This window comes from Acipenser ruthenus, chromosome 2 (genome assembly GCF_902713425.1).
Source record: "Acipenser ruthenus chromosome 2, fAciRut3.2 maternal haplotype, whole genome shotgun sequence".
Taxonomy (NCBI): Eukaryota; Metazoa; Chordata; class Actinopteri; order Acipenseriformes; family Acipenseridae; genus Acipenser; species Acipenser ruthenus.
Window position 1 is genome coordinate 20080770 of NC_081190.1, and position 18897 is coordinate 20099666.

Consider the following 18897-nt stretch of genomic DNA (forward strand, 5'->3'; position numbering starts at 1 on the left):
TGTAATTTCTCGGATAGATTCATTCATTAATTCATATATATTAATGGTAAACTGATTGGTGTAAATTGCAAAGAGAGAGGCCAGCATAAATGGCTACAGGATTAAATTAATGTAAATGACAATGATGTGTTGCATGATCCCAAAGTTAATGGTACAAGTAAGCTTGTTCTGTTTAGGGAAATGTGAATTTTGGGTCTCTGCCTTTTGACTACTGTAGTTCCTTTTAATACTGTATTTCAGCAAGATATTTTGAGTTTATTATCTACTTCCTAAATCTCAAGCTAAAGTGTTGGTAGCATTTAGAGTTTTTTTTATTATTTTTTATTTCCTGTTCAAACATCCTCGTACATTTTTTACTACAAACTCTAATCATACAGGAAGAAGGAATGTCAGGAAGGTGAAAGTTCAGCACACAGTGCTTGGCCTCAACAGATGGAGAGAATTCCCTTTTAAGGAGCTTGATCCTGGTGTAAACAGGAAATGACATCATCATGAACTGTGTTGCAGGAATAAATAACATGGCTCCAGTTTTTAGTGGCATTCCAGACACCATTGCTCACTGGTGAGTGTTTTTATATTATTCCTTGAGGATGCCCCTAGCCTTTTAGTTATATTATTTCAAAAGGTATTAAGCAAAATGGCTTAGAAGTAGAGTAAATACATGGAGGAACTGAGTGGTCACAACCTTTCTGGCAAGAAGAATCACAAAGACCAGATGGTCATCTAAAAACCACAAAGATATATAAACTTTAAAATTAAATAAAAGCATAGTAAAACTGGGATGAGCTGCCTTCCTTTGCACCAAGGCATAAGACCCTGCATCACAACCAATTATTACTATGGCCCCATCACACGATTTTCTCTTTAGTGTCAATATGTGGAATTGCACTGACTGTGAATTGGGTATTTTATTTAAAGAAATAATTCAAGATTATGTGCTAAATGATAAACATGTTTTATTCTAGTAAATTGCGTATCTTGATATCCCTGGGGGTGGGGGGAGTAGGAACTTTACTTAAGGCTCTTGGGCATTGCATTAATTGAAGCAAAGCAGTTGAGGAAGGAGACGATATGTTAATAACCTCTTACACTGCTGTCAGAGCCTTGCCGTGCCAGTACTGTAAATAACACCATGGTGGTAACGAACCAGGTTAGCTTGTACTGAATTAAAATCTAGCAAAAGGGCCCTGTGTCCAATCTGAAATGAACACACCAGGGGTGTGCAGACTGGGAAGGCAAACAGACTGTCCCATTAAAGCATAGCAGTACAGTGTGTGTGTGTGTGTGTGTGTGTGTGTGTGTGTGTGTCACTCCCTGGGAGTGGCACTAACATATGGTGCTTGTTATGTATGTAATACCACAGTTCAATACCAACATGCATCATTGGAGGGGGGAGGCAACACTGCAGCTTTCACTTAGAACGATCGGCTCACACAGCAAGACTGGCCACTTGTAACTATAATCTGGGCAAGTTTATCCCTGAAATATGCCCATGAAGCAGTAGAATCTTTTCTGTGTCCCTCGTAACTTAAATGATTTAAGCCTTTACAGCATATTGATACAGAGCTGCACCATGCTGAACGCTTACTTTAAACTACCTTATTAACACTCTGTAGTTCTCCCCAGACTGCAGGAATTTGAATGATGGCTTGGGCAGTCTACCAAATCAACTATTGACTGCAAATCCACCAATAAGGACTGTAGCTGTACTTGAAAACAGAGGTTGTTACTGCTGTGTGTGTTGTCAATACAAGGCTCTTCAGTCATATAGGGTAGGAGTGTGGATGTTCTGTGAAGCCTCAAACAACATATTTTCTTTTTAAAACCGATTATAAGTTACATTATGTGCAAAACAACCCCCATCTCTGCCATGAGGTCAAACATGTACAGTCGTAGCCTAGTTTGAGAAGTGTAAAGCATTGATACTTCAGGGAGTGTTGGCTTTTTTTTTTGGTTTGATCCTGTTCAGAATATAAAACAGCTGTCTTAAAAATGTGGGTCTCCTGGCACTGGTGAAAATCATTTAAAATGAAAAAAGCTTTTGTGGGGATTCAGCAAGTGGCACTATTTCACTAAACTTTTATGCCTTTATCAGGGTTCAAATTCAATTCTGGTCACTAGTGAAACGAGTTGGCTGGTGTCAGCCCCGTGCACATTACTGTAGTTTAGATAACTAGCGCTGCATCTGAAAAATGTAAGATCGATTGAAAGAGGAAATTAGTTTTCATTTGTTTGGAAAGTCAGGCTGCAGTGTTCGTCTGAACAGCACCGTAGGACTGCAAAGCTGTGTTTCTCTAGCCCAAACACTGTTCTGGAAACTGTTCTCAATAGGCTTGCTGTTTCAATGCTTGTCCTGCCCTCCCATTGCAAGCAGGTTCATTCAGATCTCAGTGAGAATGGTCAGGATTGTTATATCTGGGGCTTGGGGTCAGAGGTGAAAACTCCACTCCCATTAGTGCTGCACGTAATTTCCCTTTTTGGACATGGGCACATTCTAATTAAATACAGGTCCGCACCTCAATGCAGGTGGAAGTGATAAATGTCTGGCCTCCCGGATCTGAACACAGCAAAAGTGAGAAATGTTGCTCGGGCTCCTTAAGCTTTTACTTTTATTTTATGTTAATCGGTACAGCGATGCATAGCAGACTTACAAAGAATTTAGCTTCATGAATTTCTTTGTTGGTTGAACTATGTAACCGTTACATTAATCAACAGTTCCATGAAGGACTGATACTTTCCAGCCACACATTCCCTGTTTCCTCAAGATCTTTATATATAGTTTAATGATTTCCGTTGCTGTGGAAGTCCTGGATAATGAAGCATAGGACGTTGGTACTGTGATGGTGCTTTATCACTTCCTGTCAGGCCCTTTAACCAAGGGGAGGGATACAAGTATGGGGCTGCATCTTAATAATTGTGCAATATTTACAGATAACCCACAGGCTTTCACCAATAAAAGCTGCTTGTTTGGGGATTATATTTTGGAATTAGCATGCAATGTGTTGTAAAAATAGTTTTATAAAATATAAACTAGTTTGATAGAAAATTTAAATAAAACAGGAACACTATGCCTTCAAATCATTTATATCCCTGATTCATTTTGTGTCTTTTCGCTAGCCTGGTTGATACAGTATGTATCTCTTACAACGAAAACTACAGTCCTATAGCATTCTAACTGCAACTGAGAAAATAAATGGCAATAAAGACGGGTGTGTTCTGTGTCTTTTTAATGACCTTAAGAGTTTGTTTTCACAGTCCTAGAATTAAGAGGCTGTGCTTGTTGATGCTACTGGAAATGGTATCTTTTTGCGGTCAATGACTATCAGTTGTCTTGTTTGTTTCCCAGGTACGAAAGCTGAGGAACCTGTCGGTGTGAGTCATACAGGGAGGAGGCCCCCCCCCCAGAATTGTTTACATCAGGTACAGTAAGAGCTCCTTGAATTCAGACCCCCCCGCCCGCATTTATTGTTGTTGTAATGAAACATGCTTGCATTCAAGCACTCTGCTTCAAGTGACTTGATAACAGGGTTTCATTGCTCTTGAATTTTTAATGGGACAGTTTGACATAAGCAACCCAAACACAAAATGTACAATAGCTTGTAAAGCCAGTTGTGCAATAAACCATAACCCATTTTCAGTAACTCTTTACCTTGATCACATTTAGGGAATGCCAGGATTCACAAGCATTTTACTAACAAGGAATGTCTGTTTTCCTGCTTTAAGCTACTTACTGCGGTGAGGGGGGTGGGGGGGGAAGAGTAACTTGAATTCTGCAAGTAGCAGGCATCGGTTAGGACTACATTTGTTTTGTATATAAAGCAAGCTGTCACAGGCATCCATTTAGTCTTCTCCTGGATCAGGACGTACGGTTCTTTACGGAATGTAATTTCAGGTGTTTATTGAATGTGCAGGATTTGATTTAACAAGATAATACTATGAAAGCCTGACGTTTCCATGGGGAAGGACCACAGGGGATATTGAGGCCAAGCTTAAATAATTAGGAACTGTATTTTCTTTTTATCAATGCCAAATATTAAACATACTGCAATAATGTAGTTATTTCTTTCGTTCTGGGAGAAGAAAACTTTTGGGTTTCTTTCACTGCTAACCTGATAAAAACTAACAGACTTTAATAAGCAGCAAAACTATTTCTTTTGTGTTCTGTCATTTGCATCATTGGTGATTTTGGTAACCCTTGACCCTAATTTCTTATAACAGAGGCTCTATTTATATGCCATGACTGCAGTATTTTTTAATTCTTGTCACTGGCAGATACACAAACAAGTTGTGAAACTGCTTATCCCAAACTGGACATTTCAAATAAAACTAGTTGTTAGCCGTTATCCCCACTGTGGGTCCTGGGCTTCCTGCTTCACTCTGCTATCCAAAGAAATAAGCACCCAACGATTTAAGAACAGTGAGTATTCAGCAGATACATACCAAGCCAATGAAGTTTCCAAAAAAAGAACAGAAAAATGCACTCGGCAGCTTTCTCTGACCTTTTTTTGGTTTGCTTAGTACTGAATATTGCTTAGCAGTGGCTAAGTGCTGTGGTTTTCAATCCAGTTGAAAATGCAAGCAGAAGATTTGATGAATTTACAAAAAAAATTCTGGATATAATGTGGTTTGTCATTGCTCTAGCCCAGCAGTTTTAGCTAGTGCACAGCACCACCCCCTGAACCAATCAAAAAAAAAAAAAAAAGGAATCGAATCCACTACTTGGAGTCATCAGAAGGACAGTAAAAATCAACTTATGAAACAGTACCTGTGAACTTCTCATAGAAAATTTCTGTTCTGGAGTTTTACTTTTTCAAATATAAAGAGTAAAAAAAAAACAAAAAAACTCCTACTCAAGATTGCAGACACCTCTCTTTCATTGTTTAACCAGACAGTGGCTACATGAGGTCCTAGGATATTACATCACTAAATAACTCCCAAGAAAACATATGTAAAGCAAACAGACATAACTGTTGGTGCTCAGTATTTAAGACTCCAGTAATTCAAGTAATTGCCAATTTTTATGTCAAGGCATTTGTATTAGTCCCAGCTATGGATTTGCCTGTACAAATTTAGAAAACCAGTTATCCAACAGTGCTGAAACTTGGTAAGGACAGTCTGGAGATACACTGCAGGAATAGTAGAAGTCTTTTTTTTTTTTTTACATTATTTTTAAATTTACTGAACAAACCTGCTTCCCAATCTTGTAGTTTGTCAGTCTTTCACCAAGCTTTGGCTCTTCCAAGTACTGCCAATTAACGGTCAGGCATTAACTGGGTAAATCAAGCCGATTACCCTTGTGGAAACCTCACAACAAACCCCCCGTTCAAAATGTGAAGTGCCCCTTTATTGATCTAGAAATACTTCTTGGAAATCTGCAACGTTTATTTTTTTTGAATGAATTTAATTTGCCAGCGGGAAGTGATTTTTCGATGAACGGTCTCAATCTTTGAGTTGAGATGAGATCACTTGGACTAGAGTGGGATTTTTTATCCCAAGCTGCAGAGGTCCAGAGTGTATTCTATTAATACCACAAGTACTGGATACAGACTCTTCCCTAGGCAGTGTTTTAAGAATTGTACTGCAAGTTATAGTTTGCTGTGTAATGCTTCCTCATTAGAAGGTGCACTCCAAGGTACTGTATAGTACACATTTAAGCTGTTTTGAACATATATTTTACAATGTGTTCTAAATATTAATATATGTTTATTTACATTATCGTATGTCTTCTGAGCAGCATATTTTTAGCAGCCATTAGCTGTGCGCCCATTCCAGTTTACAAATCAACAAAGAAGTGTGGTGACATAGTCTCACTAGTGGGACAGACACAAACATGAATTCAAAGAAAGAGCACAAAAAGTTTATTAAAAAAAAAAAAGAAACCCTGATATATACAGATGTGCACAAATTTGTTGGTACCCTTACGGCTCATTGAAATAATGCTTCATTCCTGCTGAAAAGTGATTAAATTAAAAGCTATTTTATCATGTATACTTGCATGCCTTTGGTATGTCATAGAATAAAGCAAAGAAGCTGTGAAAAGAGATGAATTATTGCTTATTCTACAAAGATATTCTAAAATGGCCTGGACACATTTGTTGGTACCCCTTAGAAAAGATAATACATAATTGGATTATAGTGATATTTCAAACTAATTATTTTCTTTAATTAGTATCACACATGTCTCCAATCTTGTTATCTGTCATTCAGCCTATTTAAATGGAGAAAAGTAGTCACTGTGCTGTTTGGTATCATTGTGTGCACCACACTGAACATGGACCAGAGAAAGCAAAGGAGAGAGTTGTCTGAGGAGATCAGAAAGAAAATCATAGACAAGCATGGTAAAGGTAAAGGCTACAAGACCATCTCCAAGCAGCTTGATGTTCCTGTGACAACAGTTGCAAATATTATTAAGAAGTTTAAGGTCCATGGAACTGTAGCCAACCTCCCTGGGCACGGCCGCAAGAGGAAAATCGACCCCAGAGTGAACAGAAGGATAGTGCGAATGGTAGAAAAACAACCAAGGATAACTGCCAAAGATATACAAGCTGAACTCCAAGGTGAAGGTACGTCAGTTTCTGATCGCACCATCCGTCGCTTTTTGAGTGAAAGTGGGCTCCATGGAAGAAGACCCAGGAGGACTCCACTTTTGACAGAAAAACATAAAAAAGCCAGACTGGAATTTGCTAAAATGCATATTGACAAGCCACAATCCTTCTGGGAGAATGTCCTTTGGACAGATGAGTCAAAACTGGAGCTTTTTGGCAAGTCACATCAGCTCTGTGTTCACAGACGAAAAAATGAGGCTTTCAAAGAAAAGAACACCATACCTACAGTGAAACATGGAGGAGGCTCGGTTATGTTTTGGGGCTGCTTTGCTGCGCCTGGCACAGGGTGCCTTGAATCTGTGCAGGGCACAATGAAATCTCAAGACTATCAAGGCATTCTGGAGTGAAATGTACTGCCCAGTGTCAGAAAGCTCTGTCTCAGTCACAGGTCATGGGTCCTCCAACAGGATAATGACCCAAAACACACAGCTAAAAGCACCCAAGAATGGATAAGAACAAACCATTGGACTATTCTGAAGTGGCCTTCTAATCTGAATCCTATCAAACATCTATGGAAAGAGCTGAAACTTGCAGTCTGGAGAAGGCACCCATCAAACCTGAGACAGCTGCAGCAGTTTGCTCAGGAAGAGTGGGCTAAACTACCTGTTAACAGGTGCAGAAGTCTCATTGAGAGCTACAGAAAACGTTTGATTGCAATGATTGCCTCTAAAGGTTGTGCAACAAAATATTAGGTTAGCGGTCCCATCATTTTTGTCCATGCCATTTTCATTTCTTTTCTTATTTACAATATTATGTTGAATAAAAAATCAAAAGCAAAGTCTGATTTCTATTAAATATGGAGTAAACAATGTTGGATGCCAATTACTTTTGTCAGTTTCGAGTTATTTCAGAGAAAATTCTGCATTCTTCGTTTTTTGTGGAGGGGTACCAACAAATTTGAGCACGTCTGTATATGTCGCTAGCTTGTCTGTTGCAGGCTCTGGAGATCAAGGGAAATTTTGAAGTGTTAACTGTTTCCACCAATAAGGTGATAACATTTAAATGTGTTTCTGGTTTTCTTCAAAAAAATACTTAAGATCAACCTATGTTATGTTTAATTAGAAGACAGAGATGATGAGACTCGTCTGATGGTTTCTGTAATGTATAATATGTTTTATTGACACATCTTTAAATTGATTTAAATCAATAATTCTGGGGTTTTCAGCACCACTGCCTGGTTGAGTTTGTGTGAGATACATATGTGTAAATGAAATTGGAGATAAAAAACCGTGGGCTAGTGACAGGATTTTATTATGAATCAGTGTTTGTACTAGGGGAGGGCAAAGTTTCCAAGTATGCGAAGGAGGTGAGAAAATATGTTGGTGGGGATTGTTTTATGTTCACACTGTGTGGGAGAGTGAATTGCTAAAAGCACACACTTCCCAGTTGGGCACAATGGCATATGATTTTTAGACCCAATTTGTATTCCTACTAGATTTTTTTTTATTTTTTATTGCATTTAAGATAGCCCATCTTGTTACTTTTAAATTGTCAGACTCAATCTTCTCAGATTGAGTTCTTCTATTTGGATCTCCTATTATACTGTATCTCTCAATTTCTATCCCCATTATAAAGCATTGCGACCGAGTCAAACTTGCAGGTAGAAGTGGGAGTCTCTACATGTCCAGGTTTGCTTCTCTACTTCAAGATATGCAGGTTATACCTACTGTACTGTGTGGAGCACTTGGGGATACATCTCACACTGGCTAATCAGATAGAGATGTGAAGCCATTGCTACACTGCACATTCAGATCCCAGCCTGATGAGTCACAATGAGATGGATCTCTTGGTAGATTGGATCATTGTAATATTCTCTGATTCTCAAGCATATGCAAACTGTTTTTCTTTGTCTTGCACAGGAATATTAGTTTGACAAATTTGCATTAAAGTATGGATTCCATTTAAAATATATAACTTATACATGTGTGTGGGTTTTTTTTTTGTATTCATGAAATGGTTAAACAGTTTTCCTAATATAAATAAAACTAAAATAATTATTCATTTTTAGCTGAATATTTTCTAAAACCACTTGACCAAGGTTGTTTCTAAGGCACACTGTCTTTAAAAGGCATTTCTAGTTGCCCCCTACCCGAGGCACAAAAAAGTAGAATATAACTTGTAGGATTTTGGTTTTATTTAACAGTGAAAACAATCAATCAATCAATCAATCAATTAGTGATTTAACTGGTTCACTAAATTCTTCAAGATACACAAAAGGTTCCCTGTGACCCCACGTCACCTCAACAAATTTATAATATACTTTAAGGAAATGTTCCTTTTAGTGCAGTTTGGAACACGTTTGCTAGTAAATTATAAGTAACCTACTAAGAGTACAACTATAATAAGCAATGCTTGGGAGTTATTCAATTATTAAAAATAGTGTCTGCCTGTTTTTTCCCCACTTTCTGCATCAGCTGAATCCAACCAGATTTTTAAAGGACTTGTCAAGTTTCTCTGCATTTTTTTCTGTTTTTCTACCAAAATGCACGCAGTATTTACAGTAGGCGCCATCAAATTTTGCAATGACACAATAGTTTTTTTTCCTTTTGTTTATTTCTATTGTATTCAACAGTACAGTATTTTACCGCTATTTTTCCTCATCTAACATCTTGTCCCATGATGGCTAACTGGAACACTGCTGCAGCAGGGGGATCCTGGTCACATTAATCCCAGAACTTTGCCTAGTAGTGTCTTACAGTATGACAACGACTAAGCAGCAAAAAAGACATGGCTCGGTAACACATTCCATACACTTCCGGTGGGATGGCGGTGGGGTAGGATTAAAAAAATGGGACGACTTCTATGTCTGACTTGCTTTGTTCTAGACTGTCTGACTGTCTTCATAACTTCATCCATTTTAGCCCTGGGATCAGTCTACTGTTGCTGTGCTTTTTGCTTGACTCCAGAGCCACAACCTCATTTTGTTGTGTAAAGACCAAATTGAACTCAGTAGTTTTGGTCTCTCCAATGAATTAAACAACCTCACCAACACCTCCCGACTTTTAATTGCTTCCTCACACTGCATGGTTGCGACTGCTGAGGTATGATATTTTGACTAAAGTTCTCTGTCCATGAATGCAGTGGTTGATTAGGGTCACACACATACAGTCAATAGAGGACTATTGTTTCTTCTATTTGTTGACCAGCAGTTAATGTTTGACATTAATGAAGTCTGGGTACCACTTTGCAACCCGAACCAGGGCAAGTGTTTATGTTTTCCAGGCAGGCTGGTCTGCCAGTGTTCACTCCGCTGCTGTAAGTACACAGCTCGTCACCAGTTAAAAATAAATGGCTCCAGGGAGACTCTCGGGTATGCATTCCATACTATACTAACACTGTACACTGCCTCTCATTTACACACAAGACAGTCTTCCAGCGCAGTGAGTAGAGAATGTAGAATAATTCATCAAATAAAATTGTATAACTTTATGAGAATCTTGACACTTTTGAAGTCAATCCAACATAGCTCATGCATCCCCAGTAGTGTTATTCTGGATTTTGCATCATGGAAACTATTGTTGCAGCTCTGTCTCATTGGTCAGCTGCTTGTGTGAAGTTTCCTGACCACCGGATGATCACAGGTCGCTGGGGATGTGAGCAGCGCAGTATTGCTGAAGCAAAAATGATTCGACATTCTTCTAGAAAGCAGAAAAGAAACCACGCTCTGATATGACAGACTGCACAGGTCTTCCAGTGATGCCAATCTCGATCTATATTGTGTTCCGAAACACGTCGGGCAAGGTGTTCTTCTGAGAAGCCACAGGGATCAAAGATGTGTGAATGCTTCAGTGCCTCCCTTCTTTAGCCTTTAATTCTGTCCCTGTTTTTTTTTTTTTTTTTAATGTTTTTTGAAGATTTATTGAGCTCTGAAACAAGTTTGTACTATTTACTGTGAACTGTTAACGTTGGTGCAAATATCTTCGGAATATATGAACCTTGCAGGTAGCATGATGTTAACACTAACCGTTTTATTCTCCATTCGACAAGATAATGCAAATTGAATTTTAGAGCAAAGACAAAAATGAGTATTTTAGCACACGAGTGATCCTGTATTACATTAAGAGTGATACAGTGGTGCTTGATGGTTAGGCACAGTCCAACTATACATGGAACAGATGTCAGTCTTATTAGATTCAATGCACACTAAAATCTGTTTAAGTACTAGATGTTGCCGGTTCACAATGCTACAGTTCTGTTTTTCCTGTAGGTGCTAGTGGTTCATGCTGTGCTCATTCCGTTTGACTGCATGTTGAACAGCTGTTGAGATTTATTTTATTTATGAATGATTACAATCTCAGTTACTATTCTAATCCCCATATTGTCCCACGCAGTGTTGTTGGCTTTTTTCAGCTCTATGTAGATGCTTCTTGGCATCGCAGAATAGCCGTTACTCCAAAGTTGTCGGCAAGTCATGAATCTCTACCCACACACTGCATATTGAAAGCCGAATGAGCTGTACCCAATCAAAGTAGTGTTGGGCAGCATCAGTCATTTACAGTAGTACTGCATGAGAGAGAGAGAGAGCGGTGGCTGTAGCACAAAAAGCAGGACTCTTCCAAACTCTTATCTTGTAGTCAATTCAATAACTCTTAACTATTTGTATAATAATAATTAAAAAAATAATAATTATAATACCATCATCATCAACAACAACTCCCACCATGTCAACTTGAAATGGAGGAAAGGTTGGCGTGAGGAATATTTATTTTTGGCTTTGCTGCCAGTAGAAATGTATTGGCACTCAAGACTCCTCCTTGCTGCCAGCACTGCTGATTCCTGTTACACAGAGTGTTGTCAGGACTGTTCGTTGTGGGCCATGTACATCCTACAGCAAAACCGTTGCTGTAGGAATGAGTTAACACAATTTTGAAGAAGTTACATTTTTGTACTAAACTGCAAGCAACGGTAAACATGACGCTGTAGTAATGTTAGTCATGTGAGATGGACTAAACATAAACTGTAGTCATGAGACTAAACAAAAAAAACAACAAGGATTCATGAGGGTCAAACAAATGGTACTCTAAAAGTTGAGTGAAGAAGTACGGTATTCTGTTCACTTCTAACAATAAATAAATGTAAAAACTTTCGGCTAATTTCATTGTCATGATGAATTTACAAAATGATTTACTTCCCTATTAATGAAGGTAAAGGTTTTCAATATCAGATTGCACAGAAATGTAGCCTAAAAGGGGAACTGTATTTGGTGTTTTTGTGACAAATAGGAAGAGTTACTTTTGTAAGGAAGAGTTACTGGCATGACCAAGGTGTCCTCAATACTGCCCTGGAGGAAACCCCCTCACAGGATAAGAGTGTAGCAAACATCTATCCACAAACATCTCTCCAGAAACACCTATCCTTTCTCATGTTAATGTTGGGTGTTTGGTACACGCATTGAGATATTAGAACGTGCATGTCTGGTTTTTGATGAACCAGTTTGCTTGCAGTTGTTCGATATTCTATTCTACATTGCAGGACATGGTGAATGACATCTGTAAATGTGTGTTTTGCTTTTTTTTTTTGTTTGTTTTATCTCGCCCAGGGGGATATGAATATTACTGACGTACTGTACCATGGTTTTAGTTGCTGTTGTTATCAACTTAACAGTCATGACCACCTGGTCTCAAACTAACCCAGCAATCCTATCAATTCATTGGTGGTCAGCTTTGTTCATGCATATCAGTGCCCTTAGTGTGTGTGTGTGTGTGTGTGTGTGTGTGTGTTGTGTGTGTCGCGTGTTTTTTTTAAGCGTGTTGCAAAAACCAACTTAACAGAATTAAGTCGACACCATCGATAAGGGAACATGTTTCGTGTTGCACTTTAACTTAATATTAAAGTTGTTTTATGCAAATGGACAGCTTGGTGACTCCAAACAATCTTAGAACACAAAGCTGCTGAATTTGCTAGTTTTGAGGTGATATACACTCTATTTTTTTTTTTTTTTTGGAGAGTATCATGGCAGCATGAATCGGATTATGTGTCCTGTGAAGTTTCCTAAAACTCTTTTCCAAAATCATGTTTAACCATCTATATGGGTCTGTTGAGGTACTTCGAGCATGTCAAAATATGCTGCTTACACAACAAGCACCAGTTCTGTCTGCAAACTGTTGTTGTCAAAATAGTTTCTGTAAAAAAGCAATTGAATTCCCTGAAATACTTCAGATGTCAGGGGTTAATGTCATAGAGCTTTTGATTCCTGAATCCAGCAACTTTTATTAATGAGATCAGAATAATGCAGTGAGTCAAGCTGCATTATATAAGTCTGAAGTGCAGAAGGGAGTCTAGTATGTATTTATTTATTTATTTATCTATCTATAACTTGTAATAACTTATAACTAACTATTGGTTTATTTAATAACAGTGGTATCTTTAATGTGTTGTCAGGTGAAGTAGCGGAGCAGAGAGAAGACAGTCGCCATGGTTGCCCTGTCGCTGAAGATTGGCGTGGGAAACGTCGTGAAGACCATGCAGTTTGAACCTTCCACCATGGTGTACGACGCCTGCCGCATCATCCGGGAGAGGGTCCCCGAGGCGCAAACTGGCCAGCGTAAGTAGCCGTTTCTCAAAGTCGTCAACCATTCCTACAGCTTTGTAAGTGAACTCCATAACTCGGGTAAAAAGGAATGCTGTCTGAACACAGTCAAGGGTTGTAGGACCGTATGTTATTTTTGAAAGGAGATAAGACAGCCGTTCATTTTACAAAACTATAATCAAAAGTACATTGTAAGACACGTGGCAAAGCAAAACCGCAAAGAACCCAGCTGACACCCAGAAAGGACACGATCAATATAGGAATGTGTGTTTTGTTTTATAATGCTGGAATTGAATTGTGTGTGCACCGTTCTAGCCAGGGGTGCTACAGTAATGGAATGATTCAGTTCCTCAAATAAAAACAAAAAAAACTAAACAAGCAACACAGCATAATAATTAGTTTCCATTGTTCCAAGGTCAGTGCAGTATCTTTGCACATGTGGTAACAATAACCTTGAAGTCTGTCATTTTTATACACCATGCTCTTACTGTTTATTTAGTATACTCGGCTGTTTACAACATATAAAATTCTGCATTTGATAGTTGATGAAAGTCTTGCTTTATATGATATCTAACCTTTATGACTTTATTATTAGATAATTTTTTTTTTTTAAATTCAGTTGTTTACATGTAACACCAAATCTTTAACCATGTGTTTGGTAGTTTTTTGGCTGTACTAAATAATCTAAGCACTTAAAGTACAGACAGACAGGCCTCATTTATACTGTAGGAAGTAAGGCAGTTTAAATGTGTAAGCATTGGGTATTTAAAAAAAAAAAAAAAAAAAAAAAAAAAGAGAAATTAGTAAAATACTGAGACCATCATGTTAACATGCAGCTGATCCATGCTGGAGCGAAAGAAAACCCTGTCATTTCACCCTTCCCATCCCTGTAGATTGGATCTTTGGGCCTTAGTGGATGGGCCCACCCTTGGCTAAGGTGCAATTCTGTAATATGTAATCAGTTTTCCTTGGTTACCAGCAGTCTGGCCATCTGTTTTTTAAAAGCAGAAAGCTAAGGAGTAACAAATGCCTCACAGCAGACATGCGTTACAATTTAATCTTGTAACTCCAGCTGCGATTGGACAGTTTAGCATTAACAGCATTTTCCCCCAGTCGTTTTCCTCCAAGCAGTATCATATAGTATTGTTGGAATTTCAAATATGTATATTAGGTGTATTGTCAGTTTCACCTCCCTCCTTGTTGCAGGTTTTTTCCTATTGAGGCACCGTATGTGTTATGAAGTACCTCATCCATTACATTTTAGTAGTGACTTAATATGACAGTTGAGTTGTAATAGTTTTTTTGTGTTTTCAGTGTTTTTCGTCTAATGTTGACATGTTTTACTTGAATTCCATTTCCTGAATGTGATATACAAGAAGTACACAGGATTTTTACTTGTATCCAGAGGATGCCTGATCCAATTTTAAGATAAAACTGTGGTTACACCATTCAATTTATCGAGAGCATACAAACCTAGGGACATCGGAAGGACCCATCCTTTTATGTACAGTAGATACAGTATGGAGGATGAAGGTTGTTTTCATGTTACCATTAGCTCTAATATTGTATGTACAGAGTGGCAGGTGATTAAGCCAGACGCTCATTGTTTTCTTTATGCAGACATTCGCACACAACTATTTAAGGTATTGTACACAGACTTCGATAAAATAAAATGTATACTTCTGAAATAATTATGCCCAAAAGTCTGTCTGACGATACTGTTTGTTTTATTAACTGCAGAGAAATGTAATAGTTTTGTCATGTTCTGCTTTCAGCTAATGATTACGGATTGTTCCTGTCGGATGAAGACCCTAAGAAGGGGATCTGGCTTGAGGCTGGGAAAGCGCTTGATTATTACATGCTGAGGAATGGGGTGAGTCGGCAGTAAACCTGTTGCAACAGAAATTGAGCCGTGTAGCAGCGGCATGGTCTATCTGCCTACAAGTTTTCATGACAGCTGAGGCTTGGGGGGTATTTCCCATGCCAGTAGTATTTATTATTTGTCACCAGTATATTAATGAAGTATATTTTAATATTGCTGATGTTGCATCACATTGCAAGTTTTAAGTTTATAATGGGATGCTGTTGGATCTCAGGTATGGTGGGCTAGGGTGTGGTTGGCACACTCGGAAGCCTTGCATTGAATACTGTTGCTGTTTTCAGGACACCTTGGATTACAAGAAGAAGCACAGACCCCTGAAGATCAGGATGCTGGATGGGACTGTTAAAACAGTTATGGTGGATGATTCCAAAATTGTTGGAGATATGCTAATGACGATCTGCGCCAGGATAGGTGAGGATTCTCTTTTGATTCATCAGAGACATAGGGGCACATTTCCTAAGCTTTTACTCAAGTGTAACAGTTGCATCATTTCCCCCCAAAAAAACAGTTCAGACTAAGTGGTGCAAATATGACCTCTGTTAGGCATCTACTGTGGTATTTTAACAAAAAAAAAAAGCTTCTGTGCAACACATGAAATAGCTGCAGATGTATATGCACAAGTATTACAAAGCCCCTGTAAATATCGGCCTAACTGGATACCAAGAAATATGGTGTTTAGTTAAATATAGGAACTCGGCAGAGTCAAGCACAACCTAAGATACACTCACGTTGTCCTTTTTTGTATTAAAATATTTGAATATATTGAAACCAAAAATTCTAATCCTTGTTATTACCGTTTCAGTCGAAGAAAGATACTACTTAACATGGAAGATGTGGTAACTTCGTATTGGGTAGCAGTGTACAGTACAAGACCAATATAATAAACTACAAGTTATTGTGTTGAGGGTTTATTTTCCTGTGTAGTTACTTGCTGTCGAAAGGGGTCCCTTTTTAAATATGAAATTCCACCCACTCTCGTGATTGTTTCTAGCGATTACATTAGGTAAGTGTCAGTAAATGGAGTGTGGGATGGTACACTGGAGTGCGTATGAAAAGCAGGTGTACTAATCCATTTCATCTAATTGTCTTGCAAATTGCATTGCCTGTTGAGCACCTCTTGTTCTGCATTAACACAGGCATCACAAACTATGATGAGTACTCGCTGGTGCACGACATTGTAGAGGAAAAGAAAGAGGAGAACTACGGGACCCTGAAAAAGGACAAAACACTCATGCGAGACGACAAGAAGATGGAGAAGCTGAAGCAGAAGCTCCACACCGACGATGACAGTGAGTTTTCACCCTGAGCTTTCTTTTCTGTCTTCTCGTTTTTAAATGCGTTGTGTTCGGGTGACACTGAAGAACCTGTCATTTGCAGTGAACTGGCTGGACCACGGGCGCACGCTCAGAGAACAGGGCGTGGAAGAAACAGAAACGCTGCTTCTGAGGAGGAAGTTCTTCTACTCCGATCAGAATGTGGATTCCAGAGACCCAGTGCAGCTCAATCTGCTATACGTGCAGGTAGGGAGGGGGGCACTTTGAGAATTTGTGAGGGAACCCAGCGGAGCCCATCTTAAATAATATGCATTAAACTGCGGTAGTTGCATTGCCTTAATTAGTACTACCCAAAATGTTATTGTCTTTGCCAGAACAAACACTTAAATGAGCTCTTTGATGGTATTATAAACACAGCTGAATGCAGTTCATTAAGCCAAGACAAATAATGTCCTTCCTGCGTCAGAAATGTTTTTCACTTATTTGTTATCCCCTCCTTAACTGCTTATCGATGACTGAACTCTTAAGAAATTACAGGAAATTATTTCTTGACGTTTAGAGTAAGCTAGAGATTAAAGAAGGTTTTTAAAAAAAAAAAATTTTGAACCGTTTTAGTTGTATCCTTTGTCATTGTAACTTTTCAAAAGTAATGTTACTGAAAGGGAAGTCTGCACTACTTTTAAGGCAGTACAAGTCCTGGTTCTAATTCAGATTAAGTTATCTGATTAGGATATATTCCCAGCAAATATATCTTTCAGTCTTTCTCCCTGAACGCAATCAATGTTGTGGCTTCTGTCTTACAATCCCACACTTGAAACTTCAAGATAATTGTTGGTATTTTGATTATTTTCACGCTTTGCAAAACCTAAACTGCAGCTTTAGCAAAGCTCCTGGAGTCTGGTTTTATGCTTGCTGAAACAGATCATCTTTTCCTCAAGTACTTGACTTAGCTGGATCTCTGCATTAAGCATGTGCAACAATCCACAGTCTCCCTTGGTGTGAGAACAAAGTATCACAAGAACAGAGTAAAGGAGTGGCCAGTCACTGCTGCTTTCTAAACTATTTTTGACTTCTACAGTCAGCTGGTCATCACGGTAGTTGTGCAATTTTTTTAAAAAAGCAGCCAGGGACTTTCAGTATTATCTCTGAACCCAGTTTGCCAATCCCTAGAGGAAATGCAAGATACAAGCATTTCATAAATTAAACACAGCATACAGATTTTAAAGGAGCCATAACTATATAACCCAATCCATTTCACTAGAAAATTGAGGGTAAAAAGCATTGTAATATGAAATTATGTTGTTTGATACAAATTGGCATTTGTGGTTGATGCTGCGACAAGAATGGGTGATTTGAAAAGAGTACTATGTTTTATCTCTACAATACCTAACTAATATCTTTCTGTCAAAACAACCATTTTACAGTGCATTTGTTCTACAGTACGTGTGATGCTACACCAAAAGGAACTTTGAGTATATATCGTCTTTTAATTACATATAAAGTTATTTATTTACTTTTACTCTTTATTCGCCAACAAATTACAGTAAGGCTGCATTTTTTCTATTTAATGATCAATTTAAAATTATCACCCGAAATGTGTTTTGAAATAAATAGTTCTTTATTTTTTCATGTGAAGGCTCGAGATGACATCTTGAACGGTTCCCATCCTGTCTCCTTCGACAAGGCCTGTGAATTTGCAGGGTTTCAGTGCCAGATTCAGTTTGGAGATCACAACGAGCAGAAGCACAAGCCTGGATTCTTGGAGTGAGTACCACTGGCTTTATCTTTTATACATGTGTCTAACAGGAAACCACACCTTTTGTTTAAGCATTCCTTAATAAGTAGCTCAGGCAGTAGTAACAGACTGGGTTGCTGTGCAGAAGGTCATGGGTCAGATCCTGACTTAGACTGTCTTTTGTATATGACCCTCGTTGACGCAGCTGTGAATGGGTCCCTTATATAATATCAGCGACATCTAAAGGCAGCAGGCGTTATATTGGCCTTATCATGCCAAAACCACATGCTGTAACACATCTACACACATGCTGTGAAGGAATTTGCACTAAATTTAAATGTTATATATTTTTGTTTCAGTTTAAAGGAGTTCCTGCCAAAAGAATACATCAAAAACAAGGGAGAAAAGAAAATCTTTCAGGTGAGTTTCTAGAACAGCTTGTTCTGAGCATGACATCATGAAGCACAGCTTAGACCCGTCTGGCCTGTACTCTGTTAATCACGTTCAGATCTTCGCTCCGGACCCATTTTGTTCAGCCGTATTTGGTCATAAGACAAGTCCTTTATGCCCATTCTCTACATAAAGGTTTGATAGCTCATTAAGCATGTACACCCAGTAGTCAATACCGATTTTTGTTTAAATGTCTTGTGCCTCTATCACATAAATGTTTTTTTGGTAATCACCAGTTTGTTGGTGCTTTTCACCAAATTCTTGTGTTTTCTATGGACCCCTCTCTCTTGTGTTAGTTTTAATTTTTAATTTTCATTTTATACATAACTTGTGAGTACAGGCCGGTTCAAACTAATAACTATAATTTTTCAGTTACCAGGAAGGACTTTTTTTTTTTCTGAGATTACACTGTTATATACCGT

The 18897-nt window shown here is 38.4% G+C and overlaps 1 protein-coding gene across 3 annotated transcripts in view; it reads left to right on the forward strand.

Annotated features, from left to right (window-relative positions):
- LOC117973150 (talin-1) overlaps positions 1-18897 on the forward strand; it is a 101892-nt gene that overhangs the window by 29408 nt on the left and 53587 nt on the right. For 2 of the 3 annotated variants that reach the window (XM_058991351.1, XM_058991355.1), the window contains exons 2-9: positions 3347-3420; positions 12987-13149; positions 14910-15007; positions 15298-15427; positions 16153-16305; positions 16394-16536; positions 17927-18054; positions 18385-18445. In XM_058991351.1, coding sequence (XP_058847334.1) covers positions 13020-13149; positions 14910-15007; positions 15298-15427; positions 16153-16305; positions 16394-16536; positions 17927-18054; positions 18385-18445 — 843 coding nt within the window. In that variant the 5' untranslated portion in view covers positions 3347-3420; positions 12987-13019. The remainder of the gene's footprint in view (positions 1-3346; positions 3421-12986; positions 13150-14909; positions 15008-15297; positions 15428-16152; positions 16306-16393; positions 16537-17926; positions 18055-18384; positions 18446-18897) is intronic. The other variant, XM_058991366.1, reaches the window with a different exon arrangement.